Below are 21,805 nucleotides of genomic sequence, written 5' to 3' on the forward strand. Positions count from 1 at the left end.
TGTTTAAAGATATGTATTTTTTGTACAACATGGCCCCTAAATGCAAGCCTACTACTTCATCTGGTGCTCAACCAAAGAAACCGCGATCTGTTCCAACGCTGGAAGAAAAATTGGCTGTGTTGGACTTATTGAGAGACAGTGTGTCTGTCTCCAACATAGCACGTAAATATGGCCACAATGAATCTAGCATCTGTGCCATCAAGATTAGAGAGAGAGAAATTTGTCAAGCCGTGACATCAAGTGCTTCAATAACTGCTATGGTGATGAGCCAGATGCATAAGACTTCAGTGAATACTGAAAAGGCATTAAACTTATGGCTGGAAGAAATGAACTGTAAACATGTGCCTATTGATGGCAATACGTTGCGAGAAAAGGCTCTTAGTCTCTGTGCGCTGTTCAAACCTCCTACCGAAGAGAGACAGCCTTCTGATGAGAAGGGATTCAAAGCCAGCCAAGGTTGGCTTAACAGTTTTAGGAACCACTTTAACCTCAAAAATGTGCAGACTGCTGGTGAAGATGCATCTGTCAATGAAGAGGCAGCAAAAGCCTACCCCAAACAATTAAAGAAAACCATAGAAGAAAAGGGCTATTTTCCGGAACAATTTTTTAATGCTGATGAGACTGGGCTCTTCTGGAAAAAAAATGCCCAACCGCACTTATATTTGGAAATCAGAAATACAAGCCCCTGGCTTCAAAGCAGCTAAAGACCGTGTGACTGGGTTGTTTTGTGGCAATGCAGCTGGGCATTTAATAAAGCCAGGCTTGCGCTACAGGGCTGCAAATCCCTAAAATCCCTAAAAGGCAAAAACAAAAATCTCCTGCCTGCGTTCGGGCAATCAAATAAAAAGGCTTGGGTGACGGCAGCATTATTTCTGGATTGGTTCCACAAGTGTTTCATTCCAGAGGTCAAGCGGTAACTTGAAGAGAAAGGACTTGACTTTAAAGTGTTGCCGATCGTAGACAATGCTCCTGGCCACCCTGTGGCACTCCGGTTTGCACATAACGACGTTGAAGTTGTCTTTCACCCCGCCAATATCACCTCCATCCTCCAACCTCTCGACCAAGGCGTGATTAGCTGTTTCAAGGCCATGTACATGAGGCTTACGTTCTCACGGATACGTAGCGCTATGGATGCTGATCCCAATCTTAATGTGATGGAGTGTTGGAAGTCCTTCAACATTGCCGATTGCATCACTTATATTAAACAGGCAATGGATGCAATCAAGCCTGAAACAGTCAATGCATGTTGGCAAAACCTATGGAAAGAATGTGTGAATGACAGTTCAAGGGCACTGGTCTGTGCAGGAGAGACCCCTGTGTAACGCACACACCTTCTGGGTGTGGTCTTCTGTCCCTCTAGTGGCACTGACACCACCAATTTTTTGTATATCATCTAGATTGGTTATGTCTTATGCCAAGAACGACAAGGGGTATATGATTTCTTCCTAAACTTTTTCTTGGTGAATTAAACAATGCATTACTGAATGCTACATACTGGCAAAAATTCTTGTATCTGCTGCAATTAGACCACTAGACAGGTGTGGCTACCTCCTTTGCTTGCCTTAGGTAGGTGTCTGTTGCTGAAACTTGCAAGCTACAATCTGGACTTTGATGCAAACTTTCACTAAGCACTATGCTCTGGACTTGGCTTCTAGAACAAACGCTGGGTTTAGCAAAGCAGTGCTTGTCTCTATTCAGCTAGGACCCTGGGTCCACCTGTAGGTTAGTCTCAGCGCTGCTTATCAGTCTGTTCCATAAGTGGGAATATGCAGAGCCGCTCAAAGAAAAAATGAAGGTTATTTACTTGTAACCAAGGTTCTTCAAAAGAGCTCTGCCTATTCACATTTCCTATTGCCGTCCCCTCTCTGTCAGAATATTTGTTTATTCTGTGTCTCTGGCTTTGTGATGGAAGGAATTGAGATGATGAGGGTGCTCTATCCCTTATCTTTGTCTTGGATATGTTGTGATGCTGAGGAGGGGGGTAGGAGTAGGAGTGGGAGCATTCCAGCTGGCACTGCCAGAAGAAGGTTTTACGATAAGACAGCACAGTACCCACAAGTGTGAATATACAGGGCCATCTTGAAAAATATCTGTTACAAATAAATAACCTTCATTTTCCGTTACAGCCTTCAACGTCTGGGGCTAATTTTGCTGGTACCTCACTATCTAGTGGAGCTCATTTTTCATGCCTCGCGTCTTTTCTACTTCAGTGATGAAAACAAGCAGAAAGGGTAAATTTTGCATGTACTATTTTTTATTTTACTACCTCTGTTTAATTTTCAGAGCTCTTGCAATTTCTATTGGCATAAACATGTTTATGTGCATGTAACAAAAAAAGCAAATGTTAGGACATCACACATCTTAAGCTATATCTGTGATCCCAATATTATTAGCTGGTTGGAGTTCCATGAGAGCTCCAGTGTCATTTTGTAGAATCAAGGAAACTGATCTGTCACTTCATGATCATAATAATTTTTCAAGTAATATTTGTTAAAATCGTGTCTTGGGTACATGTTAGCCATCTCTGTTGTAAATGCCTACCTGCTCCAATATATTTTTAATTGCAAGTATATTTATGGAGATCTTTGTTTTAAAAACAAGTGCACCTTAGAATAAAAGTAATATGGACACCAAAATCATTATACCTCTCTCAGAATCTATTTGTGTTTTTGAACTTTGTTCATTATTGTAAACCAATACAAAAGAACTGACAGAATGATACCAGTATTTTATAGTAATAAATACACAAACAATCTAAACAATGTGTATTACTTTTATGATAGGAAGAAAATCAGTCTATGCATTATCAGTTTTATATTCTGCCCCTTCTTTGCAAGGGGTGGACAGGAAGAGAAAGTAAAATATTTATAATTTATGGAAGGCAACAGTTTCAAACAGCATATAAAGTACAATTGTTTATTCTACATCTTGAGTGAATTGCTCACTTATTTTGAGATGTAGAGTTATAAGGACAATTGCATTGAAGCTGGGAAGGGGAAAGACAAGGGATTGGTTCGTAGAATGAGGATGGAGGAAGTGAACTTTGTGTGTGAGCAAAGGGGAGGCAGATGAAACTTACAAGAAAGAAGTATGTAACTAAAAAGAGGGGTGCTCTGCGTCAGTCTGAACACTTTACTCAAATCTCAACCTTCATGTCTGTTCACAATTCTGCTCCACTTTTCCACTCCTGTCTCTTGTAGTGTCTCCCTTCACGCTCCCAGCTGTGCAAGACTTGACTGCCCACTCATGTGAGACTTCTACAAATGTTATCTTGCTTTCTTCCACACAGCTTCTTATGCATACACAGTTCTCTTTGAAATAATCTGTAAGGCCACTACTCTCTTCTCCATATCTCTTCCCAAGACCTGTTTCTGTCTCAACTCCTAACACCAGCATTTAAATAATTAGGCTGAAGGTCATTTGGAGAAAGTCAATATTTAGTAAAGACAATAAAGTAAAAACAAACCAACAACTCTTTCCCCCCATTTTTTTTTATGTTGTTCGTCTTAGGCCGTAAGCTCTGTAGACCAGGGACCCTATCTACTTTTATTTGTGTAGCACCCAATGTAACAGGACTACAGTACTGATAAGGACATTTGGCCACTACTATAATTCAAATAATATGTTGTATTCCCCCTTCTGTCTGATCAAACAATGTGTTCTTCAGGATAGGGACAGTCTTCCTCTGATTAGGAAACATTTACCATTCTTTGGGTGCTACCATAATCTTAGGTTTCCATTCCTTATTATTATTTATCTCCTTAAAAGTTGAGTTAGAGAAGCCTTTTGAGTGTTTTAGGAGAACTAAAATATTGCTGTTTATAATAATCTTGAACAATAACCTCCCATCAAGAGCCATTTCTCCACATGGGCTTCCAGGCTATTAGTGACTTCATATTTAAGGTTATAAATTCCCACTCTCGTAGCTTTCCAAAAACCCTGGCTTATTTTTCTAGGAGGAAAAACCCCCAACAACTTCTGCTTGAACTGTCACAGGCTGAGTATAGGAATGTTGGGTATTTTTCTTTTTAAGTTTGAGATTAATTGAGCAAGCTGTGTTTGAACTGAGATTCTGAATGCACTTTTCATTTTGAAAATAGTTCTAGTTTTTTATCCAATAATAATTTAAGTAGCATGAAAAACTTCTGTACTGCTGAAATCTTTAATGAGAACTGCTTTCTATAGTTTATGTTGTTGTGGTATTCTCCTAGATTAAGTGTAACCATCTCAGTAGGCCACCTCCTGTTCAACTGGTTAGAAACCAAAGCTTTTGCTCTCCAAATTGGTAATAGGTGAATTTGTCCCTTACTGACTTCTGTGAGAGATCTGATCAATCCTCACTGAGACAGTAGCATTCAGAATGTAAATCAGTCAGTAATCTCTACGTACCTCCCAAAATTGCTGATGCTGGAGAAGTTTAAATTCTTGGTCCTGGCTACTGGCATGGATGTGGGACAAGGAATGGTAGTGCCTTTTTTTTCTTTGGGCACACCTCTCAGATTCCAGCTCTTGGCTTCAACAGTGTCTCTAGCGATGGCTATATTGAAAAGACCTCCAATATATAGGATGCGGATTGGTGATGAGATATGGAGGAAGACTTAAAGTTTAGTTAGTTAGCTATCTTTTTTATTTTAATTGTGTGTTAACTGAAATATGCTAATGTTTTAAAATAATTGAGATCTTATCTTACAGCCAACTAAATTTTAAAAAGAAAAATAGTTGGGAAATTCATAATAGATGCTTGTAACTTTTCATTGTCCTTTTCAGTATTTATCTACCAAATGTTTTGTTCTCTGCAAGCTTGGATATTAAAATATCACTTTGCTCTAAGTTACCTACAAAGTAGAAAGGTAGTGCTTCAGTACTGATCCTGTTAGCTGGCAATTTCTTATTTCCTCTTCCCCACCTCCCGCTGCTACCTTCCTAACCTGTACGCTTCTTGCTGTAATAATCTGCCTTTGTCCTCCCAACCACTTATTTTGTATCCATTTAATATCTGTGTATTATTGGTCTAGTCATCTCTATGGTTTTATAATGTCCTTGCTATCTTATATATGATTTACAGCATTAATATCAATCTGACATGTACTTTCTGCCTTTGCCCTGTTTCTGGGTCAGGGAAATTCACAATGAACTCAGCATCCAGATTTGGCATTCCATGTGGCAATACATTTAATTGCCATTATATACCCCACATTTGGAAATTTCTAAGCACACTTTTGAAAATAAAATTTAACTTCTATATTGGGAAAAAAAAAGTTTTATTTGAGGCATAATTGAGTGTATATGGACAGGGTGCAGAATTCACTGTTGTGGGTGGAGAACTAGATGTAGAATTCCTGCAATTGTTGTTCATCTCAATATACCTTTCCTTTTCATCTTAAATTTCAGTGCTCAAGGAAGCTTAATAGAACTTGTACAGTTAACCAAGTTGAAAAGTGGTGGACAAAGGGAGAAGACACATTAATTTTATTATTTCCTTTTCAGATTTACCCTTTGGGCTTTACTGTTTGTAATGGCTCGTCTTTTGACCCTAACCTTATCTGTGCTCACATTTGGATTTGGTTTGGCAAGAGTAGAGAATCCAGGTTTTTCCATAGCAGACGGAAACTTCAATGTACTCACTGTGAGGTATAAAAAAGCTAGTAGACGTTCATGTTTGAGTAAAGTGACACTTTCAGACTGCCTTTTATATACCTACCCAAGATGGTAGATCTTTTTGATGGAGAATTTTCCTGGGTGGCTTTTTTCCCAGGATTTTAGGGTGGAAGAATTTTTTTTTTCTTCTTCTCCACAAAGCAGGGACTGCTATTACAAAATACATGCTAAACATAAGAAATCTTTGTTTTTCTTTATCAGTGTTTTTATAATTGAATTAATATGACTACTGTGCAAAAGATCCTGCATAACATCGTGTGAGCTTTTGCTTTAAACTTTCCCTGTGGCTATTATGAACATACTGTAATTTTAAGATATCAATGCCTTAATTTTTAATCAACAACTCTTTAGGAAAACCCAAGCAGCCTTCTAACATGTTCATTCTTGCTTGCTCATTTCTGAAGTCACATTAATTTTTCACCGGGAGCTCCGCTGTTTAACCTGCATCTCAACAATCTGTTCATTCAGTAGGTGGAAAGGAAATTGAATTTGTATGCTTTGTCATCATTAAATCTCATTCTTAGATCACTTGGCAGAGGAGGCTGCAACTGTACAATTTTGGTACCAGCTACTGAAGGCTGTCTGTTATATTTCCTTGATAAGCCTGGATACTTCCCCTGGTGTACTTACCTGTAGCTCTCATTTATTTAATGCAGACTATATGCCCTGTCTTAGATGTGCTCCTTGGCCACATCTGCTTTCCATCACTGTGAGAGGTTTAAGTTCTTCGAGTGCTTGCTCATATCCATTCAACTTAGGTGTGTGTGCTCGCCACATGCACCAGTGCCAGAAGTTTTTCCCTCAGCAGTATCCGTAGGGGACTGGCTCTGGGGCCCCCTGGAGTAATGCGGTATATAGGGCGCTGCCGGTTTCCCCCACCCTCAGTTCCTTCTTGCCGCCAGTGACTGTGCTGGAGCTGTTGCTGCTTCAGCTAGTGTTGTTGCTGCTCATTCATATGAACTAGTTATGTCTTGTATTATAGTGTATATAGTTTTCTGTTAGTGTTTATAAATCCCTTAGCTATAGTTAGAGACTTTGTAGGTCCCAAACGGGACTTTGCCTCAGGATGGGGCATGCCCTGGTCCCCAGGCTTAAAGCCTGTGATCGCTGCAAGAGGCCCATGCCTGTTAGTGATCCACACAGAGTTGTCTGCATTGCTTGGGCAAAGGGCACATTAGTGAGATGTGCAAAATTTGCAAGTCCTTCGAGCCAGGGACTAAGAAGGAGTGTGATATTCGTTTAAGAGCACTCCTTATGGAGTCGGCCCTCACCCCGGCACGGGAGCAACACTCCAACTAGGTGCTGAGTACAGTGACCTCGGTATGCAGCACCCCGCTGGGACCATCCACTGACCATCAGCTCCGGGTGCCGTCCATGCCAGAGGCCCTGCAGGCAGTGCAGGAGATCATGTCCCTCCCTGTGCCACCCACACTGGCTTCTGCAGTTCCCCGGTCACGGGGTAAATCCGTCTTTGGACTGCTTCAGTCTCCAATTCAGCAGCACTGTTCCCTGTCACGGGGGATGTCCCGCCAGCACTTGATCTCCAGTAGCCACCACGCATCTGACTGCAAAGGCAGACGCAGCGCAGCCCCATTTGGTCTTTGAACCTCGGGCACGGGCAGAGAGGCTCAAGCTGTCATGGATCTGTCAAGCACCACCAGTCCCTAACACCCTGTTTCAGATCAGACTCCAGGTGGAGTGACAGCCACTGGTCTGGACAGAGCCACTGGTCTGGACAGAGCCACTGTTCTGCTCTGTCCTGGTCACCAGGAAGCAACTGCTCAGGATCCAGCTCTGGTTCGGAGCAAGGTTCCCTGATGGCGGGACAAACTCCTGTACCAGCAGTATGGCTACATTGTCAGCACCGAAACCAGCCCCATTTTTTAAGTACATCAGAAGCAGGAAGCCTGCTAAACAACTAGTAGGGCCCCTGGACAATTGAGATACAAAAGGAGCGCTTAAAAACGATAAAGTCATTGTGGAGAAACTAAATGGATTCTTTGCTTTAGTCTTCACGGCTGAGGATGTTAGGGAGATTCCCAAACCTGAGCTGGCTTTTGTAGGTGACAAATTGGAAGAATTGTCACAGATTGAGGTGTAACTAGAGGAGATTTTGGAATTAATTGATAAAGTTAATAGTAACAAGTCACTGGGACCAGATGGCATTCACCCAAGAGTTTTGAAAGAACGCAAATGTGAAGTTGCGGAACTATTAACTATGGTTTGTAACCCATCCTTTAAATCAGCTTCTGTACCCAATGACTGGAAGATAGCTAATGTAACGCCAATATTTAAAAAGGGCTCTAGAGGTGATCTGACAATTACAGACTGGTAAGTCTAATGTCAGTACCGGGCAAATTCAGTTGAAACAATAGTAAAGAATAAAAATGTCAGACACATAGAAGAACATAAATTGTTGGGCAAAAGTAAACATGGTTTCTGTAAAGAGAAATTATGTCTTACTAATCTATTAGATTTCTTTGAAGGGGTCAACAAACATGTGGACAAGGAGGATCCAGTGGACATAGTGTACTTAGATTTCCAGAAAGCCTTTGACAAGGTCCCTCACCAAAGACTCTTACGTAAATTAAGTTGTCATGGGATAAGAGGGAAGATCCTTTCATGGATTGAGAACTGGTTAAAAGACAGGGAACAAAGGGTAGGAATAAATGGTAAATTCTCAGAATGGAGAGGGGTAACAAGTGGTGTCCCCCAAGGGTCAGTGCTAGGACCAATCCTATTCAACTTATTCATAAATGATCTGGAGAAAGGGGTAAAAAGTGAGGTGGCAAAGTTTGCAGATGATACTAAACTACTCAAGATAGTTAAGAACAAAGCAGACTGTGAAGAACTTAGAAAAGATCTCACAAAACTAAGTGATTGGGCAACAAAATGGCAAATGAAATTTAATGTGGATAAATGTTAAGTAATGCACATTGGAAGAAATAACCCCAACTATACATACAATATGATGAGGGCTAATTTAGCTACAACAAATCAGGAAAAAGTTCTTGGAATAATCGTGGATAGTTCTCTGAAAATGTCCACACAGTGTGCAGTGGCGGTCAAAAAAGCAAACAGGATGTTAGGTATCATTAAAAAGGGGAAAGAAAATAAGACGGAGAGTATCTTATTGCCCTTATATAAGTCCATGGTATGCCCACATCTTGAATACTGCATAGAGATGTGGTCTCCTCATCTCAAAAAAGATATACTGGCATTAGAAAAGGTTCAGAGAAGGGCAACTAAAATGATTAGGGGTTTGGAACGGGTCCCATATGAGGAGAGATTAAAGAGGCTAGGACTTTTCAGCTTGGAAAAGAAGAGACTAAGGGGGATATGATAGAGGTATATGAAATCATGAGTAATGTAGAGAAAGTAAATAAGGAAAAGTTATTTACTTATTCCCATAATACAAGAACTAGGAGCCACCAAATGAAATTAATGAGCAGCAGGTTTAAAACAAATAAAAGGAAGTTGTTCTTCATATAGCGCACAGTCAACTTGTGGAACTCCTTGCCTGAGGAGGTAGTGAAGGCTAGGACTATAACCATTTAAAAGAGAACTGGATAAATTCATGGAGGTTAAGTCTGTTAATGGATATTAGCCAGGATGGGTAAGGAAGGGTGTCCCTAGCCTCTGTCTGTCAGAGGGTGGAGATGGATGGCAGGAGAGAGATCATTTGATCATTGCCTGTTGGGTTCACTCCCTCTGGGGCACCTGGCATTGGCCACTTTTGGTAGACAGGATACTGGGCTAGATGGACCTTTGGTCTGACCCAGTACGGCCATTCTTATGTTCTTATGTGGTGTGCTACACCAGGCTCCAGATGCGACCCCTGCAGCAATGGCTGCCAACAGTCTACTCCTGGTCCAGGGACCACCTGGAAAAGGTTGTTACCATCTCCTTGACGGTACTTACCTCGCTGTGATGGTGGACTGACTCTGGGAAAGTCCTGGAAGGAGTTCCCTTCATCAGCACTCATCACTCAGTCGAGCTGGTTTTGGAGACCTCGGCTGGGGGGCACACCTTGGCACCCTCTAGTCCCAAGGTATGTGGTCCCCAGAGGAAATGACACTACATGTAAACGTCCAAGAGCTCAGGGCGGTGCGTAGAGCATGCGCGGTCTTCCTATCTCATCTGTCGGGCACAGTAGTCAGAGTCCTAACAGACAACACAGCTTCGATGTTCTACATCAACAGACAAGGGGGAGTGTGATCCTCGGCCCTCTGCCAAGAGGAACTCCGTCTCTGGGACTTCTGCATCGGCCATGGAATCCGTGTAGAAGCGTGTTACCTTCCGGATGCCAAGAACATGCAAGCAGTCACCTAAGCAGGGACTTCTCCTCTCACCATGAGTGGGTGTTCCACCTGGAGGTAGCTGGCACGGTCTCCCAGAGGTGAGGAACTCCCCAAGTGGATTTGTTCACTACCAGGCAGAACAGGAGGAGCCACAGGTTTTGCTCCAGACGATGTCTGGGCAAGGGCTCCCTCTTCGATGCCTTTTTCCTGCCTTGGGCAGGAAGCCTGATGTATGCATTCCCTCTGATTCCACTTATCAACAAGGTCCTAGCAAAAATCAAGAGAGATAAGGCTTGGGTAATCACGATTGCCCCAGCATGGCCTCACCAGCACTGGTTTGGGACGCTATCAACCTTATCAGTGATCCCTCCGTGGCCCCTGCCAAACCGACTGGACCTGCTGTCACAGGATCATGGTCGACTCTTACACCCCAATCTCGCGTCCCTCTACCTCATGGCATGGATGTTGCATGGCTGACCCCTGAGGAATAGGCCTGTTCAGAAGGGGTCCAAAAGGTCCTCCTTGAGAGTAGAAAGCCCTCGACTAGGCAGACCTACCTGGCAAAGAGGATGAGGTTCTCCTGCTGGGCAGCCAAACAGGGCATCTCCCCTTCACATTCTTTGGTGCAGTCGATCTTAGACTACCTGCTTCATTTGAGGAACCAGGGCCTGGCACACTCCTCTATCAGGGTGCATCTGGTGGCCATTTCTGCCTTTCATCCGCCAATCCAGGGGCAGACGGTGTTCTTCCATGACATGACTGTCAGGTTCCTCAGAAGTCTCGCGAGACTTCCCTCAGGTTTGGTCCCCGGCCCCTCAGTGGGATCTCAACTTGGTTCTGTCCAGGCTCACGGCTCCGCCCTTTGAGCCTTTGGCCTCATGCTCCCTGTCTCACTTATCATGAAAGGTAGCTTTCCTGGTGGCTGCGATGTCAGTGAGGCGAGTCTTCAAGCTGCGAACCCTGACCTCAGAACCACTGTACATGGTCTTCTATAATGAGAAGGTCCAGCTCTGGCCCCACCCATCCTTCCTTCCCAAGGTCGTGCCTACTTTCCACATGAGCCAGGATAACTTACTTCTGGTCTTCTGCCCTAAGACCCATGAGACTAGTGAAGAAAGGCACCTTCATGCTTTGGACGTAAGAAGGGCCATGGCTTTCTAGCTAGAGCGGACAAAGCCTTTCCATAAGTTGACTCAGTTTTTCTTCTCCACAGCTGATAGGATGAAGGGCCTCCCGGTGTCCATGCAGAGGATTTTTAACTGGATCACCTCTTGCATTTGGACCTGCTATGAGTTGGCAGGAGTCCCTCCACCATCAATTGTCATAGCCCACTCGACCAGAGCACAGGCACCTTCGGCGGCCTTCCTGGCACACTTCCCAATCCGGGACATCTGTTGAGCCTCGACGTGGCCCTCTGTGCACACATTCATGGCCCACTATGCCATCACTCAGCAGGCCAGGGACGACGCTGGGTTCGGCAGAGCTGTGTTGCAATCTACACGTCCATGAACTTCTACCCACCTCTGAGGGGTACTGCTTGGGAGTCACCTAAGTTGAATGGACATGAACAAGCACTCGAAGCAGAAAAGACAGTTACCTTTTCCACCAACAAGGAACTGAGGGTGGGGGGGAACTGGTGGCACCCTATATACTGCAGCATGTGCATGCCACTCCAGGGGGCACTGGAGCTGGTCCCCTACAGATACTGCTAGCACCAGTGCATGTGGCGAGCACACACACACCTAAGTTGAATGGACATGAGCAACACATCTCGAAGAACACCAGTTACGGAAAAGGTAACTGTCTTTTCTAGGAGTGATCAGCAACTTTTTAAAATGGATATTTGGTGCTGCTTTGCTGTGTAACAAAGTATAGTTGAAACTTTTATCTAACTTCTTATTTTAATCTGAAATCTTTTAGGATTAGTTGCTTGGCTGCAATTTGTCTAACACAGGCCTGGATGATGTGGAAATTTATAAATTTCCAGCTAAAGAAATGGAGAGAGCACATCCAGAACCAGATTCCTAAGAAAAAAATAACTTACACAAAGAGCAAATCAACAAAAAAAGAACCAAACAGAGGTCAGTAGGGTTTTTTTTTTGTCACTTCAGATATATACTATAAATATTTTTATGCTCGATTTGTTCCTGAAATCTTTTTGTATTTTCCTTGTATCAATTCCCCAGGGAGCTACTGTGTGGTCCATTTCTTATTATATGGTGAAAATAGATGTCATTTTTAGCTTCCTCAAAGTTAGAAATTAGTCTGCTTCAAAACATATTTACTCATGGTACGCTGTATTGCATGTTGCTAACTCAAGCCAGCAGAGAGAGACTACTGCACTATGATAAAAACCAAAATTAACAAAAGCCCACAGAGCTAATGTTCTTTCTAGGATTTTTGTCCTTTACTGAACTCTGCACAGATACAAACACCACAAATTCTGCATATTACTAGGTTGAAAAGTTTAAAAAAAATTAGTCTTAAAATTGTAATAGCACTTTAGAATTCATCTTTTTGAATGCTTACAAATAAAAACTGTATGTTGTCTATTTTATCCTGATTCGTGAGGCTTTTAAGGTGACTGTTTTTTCTTGATGACCATAAATTCTATTTTTATTAAATTTTAGGTAATTAACAAATTGCTGTCACTCTTCTAAATTCTACACCAAATCACAGAGACTTCTTTCTATAGTGACAATTGGACCCTTAAACAACAACAACAATAACAACTACTTTGAAATTAAATTGTAATAACTGGGGGACCTGTAGTGAACAAAGATTCCCTATTTTATTGCACAGGCAAGATTTGGAAGAAAATTACATCTACTAGTAGGAGGACTAACCCTATTTGGCAGAAGTAGACTGAGAGTCTTCACCCATAAGATCCAGTACAGTGCTCTGATGAGAAGCCTATTACCAGTTGCTGAAATTTCTACCAGGATGCTATCCCTGGACCCTTTTTGGGAGCTCCCTTGTTCATATCTTTCTGTGCCTAATGGGCTGTGGTACTTCAGATTTAGATACACTACTAAGCACATAATCCAGTGCTCCTGGAAGTCGATGGAAATAATCCCATTGATCTTAATGGGTGTTGGAGAAGCAGCTTTTCCTTTCCACTACCTTTCAGAGACTTCAAACTGCTGTAAAAGAAGTGTGTCTGCGTCTCTACTTCTCCTCTAGCCTTGTGGATCCTTCTCTTTTTCTCCTATGGATAACTTCACTGCTGCTCTTCATTGTTTTTCCATACACAAGCATGTAACTGACACTATTCTTGAGCTTCACGGCTGCCCACAGTATTCTAAATAGCAGCAGTGAAATTGTAATCTTGTGGACTTTACACTCCGCTGTGGGTGGGAAAATCAATGACCAGGAGAGGTTGAACATCTGTAGGTGCAGAAGGACGACACTGTATTGGTTTACACTTACTCTTACCCTTGCAATCATAAATTCTAGAAATGTGTGTGTGTGTGGCGGTGTGTGTTTTGGTTTGGTTTGTTTAAATCTCAGATTCTGCTGAAGCTGATGGTGGTGGTCCCCTAAATACCCAGGCCAAGCATCCCACTTGCTTAGAGTGAGTGGATTTTTCAAGCCCTGAATAGAGGGATCCAGGCTAGGTTGAAGTTAATGCATACAGATTGATTTGCAGTGACTGCACAAGATTTTAATACTTTGGGAAAATATCGTAGGTTACCATAGACTTTTATTGTGTTAGCATTGATAGTTCACACACAACTATAGTAAAACAAAATCTTCAGGTTCCATCCTCCACTGGCAAAAGGAATGATAGGAGGTAAGTATTCTATAAGTCCTTCAAAACATTACCTTGTTTCACCTCTCTACTGGAAGGCCCCAGAGCTTTGCCTACATTAAGTGTTGAATATTGTCATCTGACATTTTTAGGTTTGCATATCAACTTTTTGTTTTTCATTCTACAGAGGCAAATAGCATTTTACCTGTACTTTAGCTTTCCCTGTTTTAAAATTTCAGCTAACTTTATCAATGGAGCAGTAAAATTAGAAGATGGAGCATCACCCAGAACAAGAAAATCAAAAGCATTATGAGATGGAAGCTAAAATCAGAAGACAACATATTGACAGAAGACTGTGATTAAAAAATATAATCTGTCACTGCAGAATCATAGGCTATTTCTCTGTCTTGTTATGATTTAAATGGACACTATCAAGTTAAAATATATTTTAAACACATTTTTTATTAATACATAACTTACTATGAAAACTGGTCACTTTTGATCTAATTTACTTTACAATTAGTATTTACCTCTTTCAGTTTAACTCAATTTGGACAAGAAAATAGACAAATCACTTGCACTTTCTGGCTCTTAGTAGCACAATTCTGCAATGTTTGAGTGACAGACATTTCAGGGGAATATTTCAATCTAAACAATCTGTTTATTTGGAATTTTAAAAAAAGTTGGAAACATTTTCATTAATATTACGGTTTAGAAAAGCAGTGGCTTTTCAAAACCTAAATTCTGGGCCAAAAATATCTGACCGTGTATGTTTAACTTTAAACTTTTGCACAACAGACTCTTCTTTTTATCACATTCTGATATTGGAGTAGGAGATAGTACAGTATGTCTGAAATATATGTTAGCATGGCCAAAAAAAAAAGAGTAAATGACATCTATTTCCCTTCAAAGATTATATAAAACTTGATTTATATAACACGCTCATCAAGTTCTGACTTAATATACCTAACTTCCTTTTAGATGATTGTGATATTTTAGTTAGACACACAAATTATTGGATGCAGTCGCCTTGCAGAATTGCCAGTGTACATAGGGCATTTTGAAATGGATTGTAATGTCTTGTTTGGAAACTAGTTGCCGATTAAACATCTAGGGTGAAATCCTGGTGCCACTAAAATAAGTGGCAAAGCTGTCATAGGTTTTACTGAGGCCAGCATTTTACCGCATGGCCAAATTTTGTGAAAATATCCCCCTGGTAATTTTTTTTTAATTTTGGCACTGATGTGTTTGAAAGTTACACATGGCTTTTTCATAAAGACTATGATGTTGAGTTCAGGAAATGTATTTTCTGTAGCTGCAATTTTTTTTAAAGGTGCTAAGATTTTTAATTACTTGCATTAGGCAGCCACTTGTTTTGGTTTCAAATTCAGATTTAAGTTTTTGTATCTCCATGAAGCTATTAAGATGCCCATTACTTAAATACTGTTTTAGATATGATTTATATTTAAATTTGTAGACCATTTCAGAATGTCTTTTCAGAAGTAATAAGGTCTAATGCTGGTATAATTAAGTGGTCTAGTAAACACTGCATTATAGGCCTCATATCCCCAACCAATGGCATCAGTTTTGCGTGGCTTCTTGTACTACTTGCCATCCTTTCAGCCAATTGGATCCTATTTCTCCAGCACACAAAATTCTGTTCAGAAAACAGTTGACTTATGCAGTAGAGCTGACTTTATAATATATGCCTTGGGTGCATAAAACACTAGAGAGGTGCATTAAATTGCACTGTCACATGTTCTGAAGTGTATGTTGTGGTTACAATTTAGGAAGAAGGTTTACAAATTCTTACGTGTTAATGCCACAAAATATATTTACAACTTTCTTGGAAGAATAGTTATTTAAAATTTATCCATATGTAGGTTTTTCTTTAATACTATTTCTTCCCTCCCTCCCTGCACTGGCTTCCCAGGTTCTTTCTTGTACCCTAGCTTGTGTTTCTTGAAGCAGTGCAATGTTTTTTTAGTGAAGTGAAGCAGAATCTAGTAGGACTGAGGGGCCACTTGTAAAAAGTTCACCTGCATCTACCCAGTTTCTCTCTCTAGAAACTTGCTATTGACCACCTACTCATTTCAGATAGACGCATGTATTCACATACAATAGAAACAGTTTTTGGCGTGTTCACCTAAGCTACACTCGATTAAACAGTATTTGCCACTTATCACACAGCATGTTCAAAGCACTTTACAAGCATACTCCTCATAACCCTCCAGTAAGGTAGGTAAGTAGAAGTGTTTTCAGTATATAAGAAACTGACAGATTAAGTGACTTGTCCAAGGACACAGTGAGGATCACTGCCTCTGCTGGGAGTAGAAATCAGGATTCCTAATTCCTAGTCCAGCGAATGAATCACACCTGACTCCTGGCCACGCTTCTGTGAAAAGCAAGTGAGTGAGAGACTAAAGGTTTCATATCATATTACCAATCCCTTGAGCCATCTTAGGTGTTGCCATGTTGATCTAAGCACTTGTTTGACTATGATAAGGCTACTGATATTTTTGTAAGTTACCTACATAGTCGTGACTGGTATATCTAATGCTATTTAAGTCTTATTAACCCATTTTCTAATTTGCCCTAACTGTTCCCGTCTGCAAATGGTATGTTGGAGTATCATATGTGATTTCTCATAAACCTGTACATTTCTACTAAAAATGTTTACCATGGAACTAAAATATATATTTTTTTAACAATTTTAATAAACGTATTTGTATAATCATGAATGCCTCATTTGATAAAAGTATCATCTTTTGAGCAGTTTTGGTGTGACCTGCTTAGTCTCTCTACCATACTGCTCACAAGACAATGCTTTCACTGATAAGTAACCGCACCTGTAAGTATACCATACATTTAGGTTTTGGGCCACTTTCCAGCTGAAATGGCCAAAGACTAGTTATTATATAGGTAAAAAATATTTTACCCTGAGAAGGGAATTCCTACACTAAGGACACTGTGAATACAGGATAAAAGTTATATTGCTTTTACATTACTGATGCAAACATTTTCTTGAATAAAAACATTTTCCTCCTCCCCCCCCCCATCCATCGCAAAAGCATTCAGACCAAAAATTTTTTTAAAAGAGCCTAAAATTAGGCTACATCTATACCCGAGCACCTAAAAATTGGCCAGATTTTCAAAAGCGTAGAACACTCATCAGTTACAGTTAAGTAGCCAGATTCCCGTTATGGGCACTGCAGAGTATTCAACACTCTTCAAAATCTGGCCACTTATTTAGGAGCCTGAAGTGGTAACTTAATTTTAGGGTCCTGTTTTTCCTCAAAAACTTAGCCCCAATCTTTTCCCCTTCAATATTATGGAAAAGTACATTTCTAGCATGCTGCTTATGAATTCACTGAACAAAATGTACTTGAATGCTATTCTTGTTGCATGTCATTCATAATGGACACTTTAAGGAATCTACACTTCTGAAGTCAAATAATTTAAGTGAAACATTTAAAGTGTCCTTGGCATATAACTATTGTGTGTATGGATACTGTGTTCATACGCACATACAGTATCTGTAAAATAAAGATAGGAATCTCAGTCTTGTAGCATGAGAGAAGCTCCCACTATTTCTTTTTAAGGTAAAAATCATTGTTTTTTGTCATTCCATTGCATTTTGGATGCTCACTGTGGAATATCAAAATGTGTAAAATGAACTAGGTCTGTGCCTTAATATTAAGACATTTCAGTAAATTTTAAACAACTTGCAGCAAAAAAAAAAGTTCTTTGCACTTAATGCAGTGTGTTTTGACAACTTTACAATGTAATTCTACGTATATTTTAGTGACTGTTGCACTGTTTGGAATGTCAAACGATGGAAGATGGAAAGTTGGGGATGGGAGGGATATGGCTTATTGTCACATGCATTAGGGAGCAGACTCTGAGCTGGCTGTTCTGAGGCAGGGACTTTTGTGTGATGACTGGAATTGGTAATGACTAAAAATAGTAACTTGATCTTATTGTTCAAAATTCCTTTTAGGTTAATATGTAGACTGATTAGTTCTGTTTTTAGTTTTTGTTGCTGTTTGTTTTTTGGAGTGGTGGTTTGTTGTTTTTCCTACCTGATTTGATCGTGGGTGACAATAACGTGTAAGGGAAGATTATGGGTTAGGGGAGTAGAAGCTAGGATACTAATAAGACTAATACATAACTGTACTAATGTTCCCTTTTGATTATGAGTACAAAGCCCCCCAGCCACCTAATAATTGTATTGTATTTGAAAGAGTAAATTTTAACAATCTTCAAAAATAAGAACTCCAGCTCTGTACACTGCAGCCTATCTTGAATTCATTTTACACTGCCAAACAAAAATTCACACATTGTTTTGTTCCATGGTGGAAAGAAACGTTGTGACACTTTCAGGACTCCTGTACTTGTATTAAGCACAATATTTAGGAGGAAGCTATGAGAGAGGAGTCAGCAATTAAAAATTCCCAAGTGATTGACAATTGATTTTGGAAATATTGTCCAACAACCTCTTCTACCATCTTTGAAACAACAACCATTTTCTAACAAAATACTAAACTAATCCATATCTCTGAAGCTATAAGAAGACCCTAATTCTGCAAAGCACATACTTAACTCTCACTGACTTCAATGAGACTTACGTGCATGCATAAGTGCTTTGCTACATCGGGGCCTAACTCAAATATATATAATTCAGGATTACAGTTGGGAGTGCATACTACCTCTTCATCTTTAAAGCACATTGGTGTTAAGAATGGAATTCTCAGAGTGCCTATATGTCTTAGGAGCACTTAGGTCTTGTGCTCAGAGACCCAAAGGTAACTCCCTTTGGAATCGAGGGGCATTAGAGGCCTAAATATCTTTGAGGATCTGGGCCTTTTATTCCTAAATTATATAGGCCTGAACTTTTAAAGGTATTTAGGTTCCTAATTCCCACTGATTTCAGTGGGAGTGAAATGTCTAAATATCTTTAAAAATTTGGGTCTTAGGCACTTCTAAAAATTTTACCCAAAGTGTTTAAGATCAGACACTAACATGTATTTTATTACAGATAATGAATTTCCTTGTTTTTATAGCTTTGTCAGACCTTCACAAAACTAGTTTGATATTTTTCATTTTAATAGTATTATAAACTTCTAATACATTAAAGGCCAAGTTCTGCATTTATGCTTCCTTTAACCCCATTGACTTAGCTGAGGTTGTATGAGATCTCAGTGCAAAATCTGAGGCAAAAACTCTAGTCCTGTGACAACTCCATGAATAGTCCTATTCATTTGCATAAGCATTTTACTTAAATCATAAATAATCTTTTTAGTCATTTCAGTCAATTTTCTGTTCTGTCCTGTCTAGTTATAGACTTCAGTTGCACATCAGGAGTCCTTCAGAGGTAAGGTTTATTTGGGGGATGGGGAGCATGCATAGTAAAGTCACCTGCTAAAAGCTCTTATAGGTTTAAAATAGAAAAAACTTACTGTGTACATAACTTATTATGAATCCAAAATTGGATCCTCTTATTTTAACCCTCAGAACACGAAAGGGTTATGCTTTATCTGCAATGTATTGCTTTAAGGTTACAATGACATTTTCTAGTAAGTACAAAATAATTTAAGCTACCAACTTGTAGTTTTTAAATTTTGAACTATTATTTAAAACCACTGTACAGATTTACTGATGCTGTTCCTGTGGCAGTACATTAACCAGGACCTGATCCAACTATTAAAGTCAACAAAAAGACTCCCAACAGGAGTTGGATCAGGCCCTAATGGTACATATTTTCTTTCAGAGTTTGCTTCACTCCAGCTCCAAGATGTGTATGAGAACAATTTCTAAATGCACAATAGTGTCAAATAATGAAGCAGTGGTACTTCACATGCTATACATAATTTATTTAATTGGGTTTCCTATTACATGATTTGGCAGAGGGGGCAATGAACTATGATTTTTATAAGTGTATCATCTATTATCTGATTGTCTCCCAACACTATCTATTGGAATGGCTGCTATATCTAGTTAAGTTGGAGGTATATTGCTACTTGGAATACACTCTGATGCATTCCTTAATCTGTCTGAATGTTGGTTGGTTCCCCCACCCCCAAAATGTAATATATGCTAGTAATGAGACTTGTTGGCTAAAAAGGACCTCAATACTGTAAATGGTAAAGTTATAAATGTTAAACCTCTCTTTATTGTTACTAGTTTTAAGCCTCAGAAGTTGAAACTATGTATTTAACTATCATGAACAAGAGAGTAATGTTTACAAACTGTAATAGTGTCTTAAAATTTTTTTACAATTATCCAGCAAAATTCTTATGTAGAGTTGAATCTACACTTAAACCAGCAATGTACTCTATATTATATTGCTCATGAACCATGATTAATGTGGAACTGTCTGATTGCAACAAATATGGAAGCTTGCTTTTTTAATTGATGTTAAACTGTACTGTCCATTTAATTTAACTGATTTGTCTGTTCTCTTCCAATTAATCTACTTGAGTGCTGAAATGCATTGCTTTTTCTAATGCATCAAGAAAAACAAATCTGTTAAAACCATCACTTTATCTACCACTCTATAGGCTAAAATTGTGCTAAAACACCATCAGTTATTTTACTTTTTGACCCCTGTAAAGTTTACGTAATTGGTTGATTGGTTTGTTATTGTTTAAGTTTGTAAAACATAGCACAAAAGCTATGTTTTCTGATGTGTGTAAACTAGTGATTATTCATTTGCTTGGTAAAATGTCTAATAACCTTGCTCCATAGAAAGTATTCTGTATATGTTTGATATATATTTATGATACTTTTTTTAATTCTGTAATTTAATTTTGTTGTTGCCATTAAATCCATGTTTTATTACTACACTAAATCAGTTGATTTTTGTAGTTTGGTCAAGCCATCTGAAAAGCATTAACAGTGTCTATGGAGAAAGTATTATAAAAAGTGTGCACATAAGTACTATGCAAAGTGCATCTGGGTTTATTCCTTTTCCAACCTTTTATCTCTTTCTTGTTGATAATCTTTGCTTAGTGTCTGCTGCCAGGAGGCACCTCTTTCTTCTGTCTCCATGGTGCACATAATGATCCTTCTATGCTGGTCCAGACAGTGGCTGTGAGGAATTTTCTACCTTAGATTTGTTTCTCCTCTTCCCCACACACCACCTCCCAGAAGTGCAGCTACACAAATGCATTGCTGCTAAGCCCTTATGTAGACACGCACCAATATAAAGCAGGTAAGTTGCAATTTTTACAGCTGTGCCGCATGTCTATATTTAGGCTTTGTTTAAACTTAAAAGTTTGTCTGACCCATGCAGATATGTAGGGGAAAAACCACACCCCTGCCTGACATACCTATATCCACAAAAGACCCAGAGTAGATGCAGTGATGTTGATAGAATGCTTCTGTCTACATAGGTAATGTTGTTTGGGGATGTGGTGTTCCTAAACCAACAGAAAAACTTCCATCAGCATAGGCTGCATCTACACTATGCCTGCATGACAATTGTAGGATCTCTGAGAATTCTAATTAGGGTGACCAGACTGCAAGTGTGAAAAATTGGGACAGGGGTAGGGGGTAACAGGAGCCTATATAAGAAAAAGACCCAAAAATCAGGACTGTCCCTATAAAATCGGGACATCTGGTCACCCTAATTCTAACTCAAATGCAAAGGGGTGCCATCTTCCCAATTACTATATGCAAATAATACTATATGTATACAGTTCTTTGCAAATATTAACTCTGTGTAGTATATGCATGGTGAGACTCCCTTCCCCCCCCCCCCCCCAAAGAGCCTGACTCATTTGACTTTCAATTGTAATTGTGCTCAAAGACTTTTTTTGAAAATCCCATCCTCAACCTGGAATCTTTTTGGTTCTTTTTGGCTCATGCAGTACTAACTATAAAATTGACAGGCAGACCATAGTTAAATGTTGTCAATAATGCATAAGCCCAAATAGAATCTACTGCACACAAGGTAGATTGAATGAATGTCATTTTTCACAACAAAACTGCACTTTGAAGAAATGACTAATTTAGAAAATTGTTAGATTCCAGAAAAAGAAAAAGACCCTCAAAATTGCAGGAAGCATGTTAAGTAATACATTAAAAATGGATG

General features: G+C 39.7%; 1 protein-coding gene across 6 annotated transcripts in view; it reads left to right on the forward strand.

The window, feature by feature from the left end:
* Window positions 1-20,536, forward strand: part of LOC120380998 (translocating chain-associated membrane protein 1-like) — a 64,267-nt gene extending 43,731 nt beyond the window's left edge. For 3 of the 6 annotated variants that reach the window (XM_039498996.1, XM_039498994.1, XM_039498999.1), the window contains 5 exons: window positions 2,127-2,231; window positions 3,201-3,248; window positions 5,488-5,631; window positions 11,880-12,040; window positions 13,950-20,536. In XM_039498996.1, coding sequence (XP_039354930.1) covers window positions 2,127-2,231; window positions 3,201-3,248; window positions 5,488-5,631; window positions 11,880-12,040; window positions 13,950-14,023 — 532 coding nt within the window. In that variant the 3' untranslated portion in view covers window positions 14,024-20,536. The remainder of the gene's footprint in view (window positions 1-2,126; window positions 2,232-3,200; window positions 3,249-5,487; window positions 5,632-11,879; window positions 12,041-13,949) is intronic. The other 3 variants (XM_039498998.1, XM_039498995.1, XM_039498997.1) reach the window with 2 other exon arrangements.
* Window positions 20,537-21,805: the final 1,269 nt, after the last annotated feature.

Source organism: Mauremys reevesii, linkage group 13 (genome assembly GCF_016161935.1).
Source record: "Mauremys reevesii isolate NIE-2019 linkage group 13, ASM1616193v1, whole genome shotgun sequence".
NCBI lineage: Eukaryota > Metazoa > Chordata > Testudines > Geoemydidae > Mauremys > Mauremys reevesii.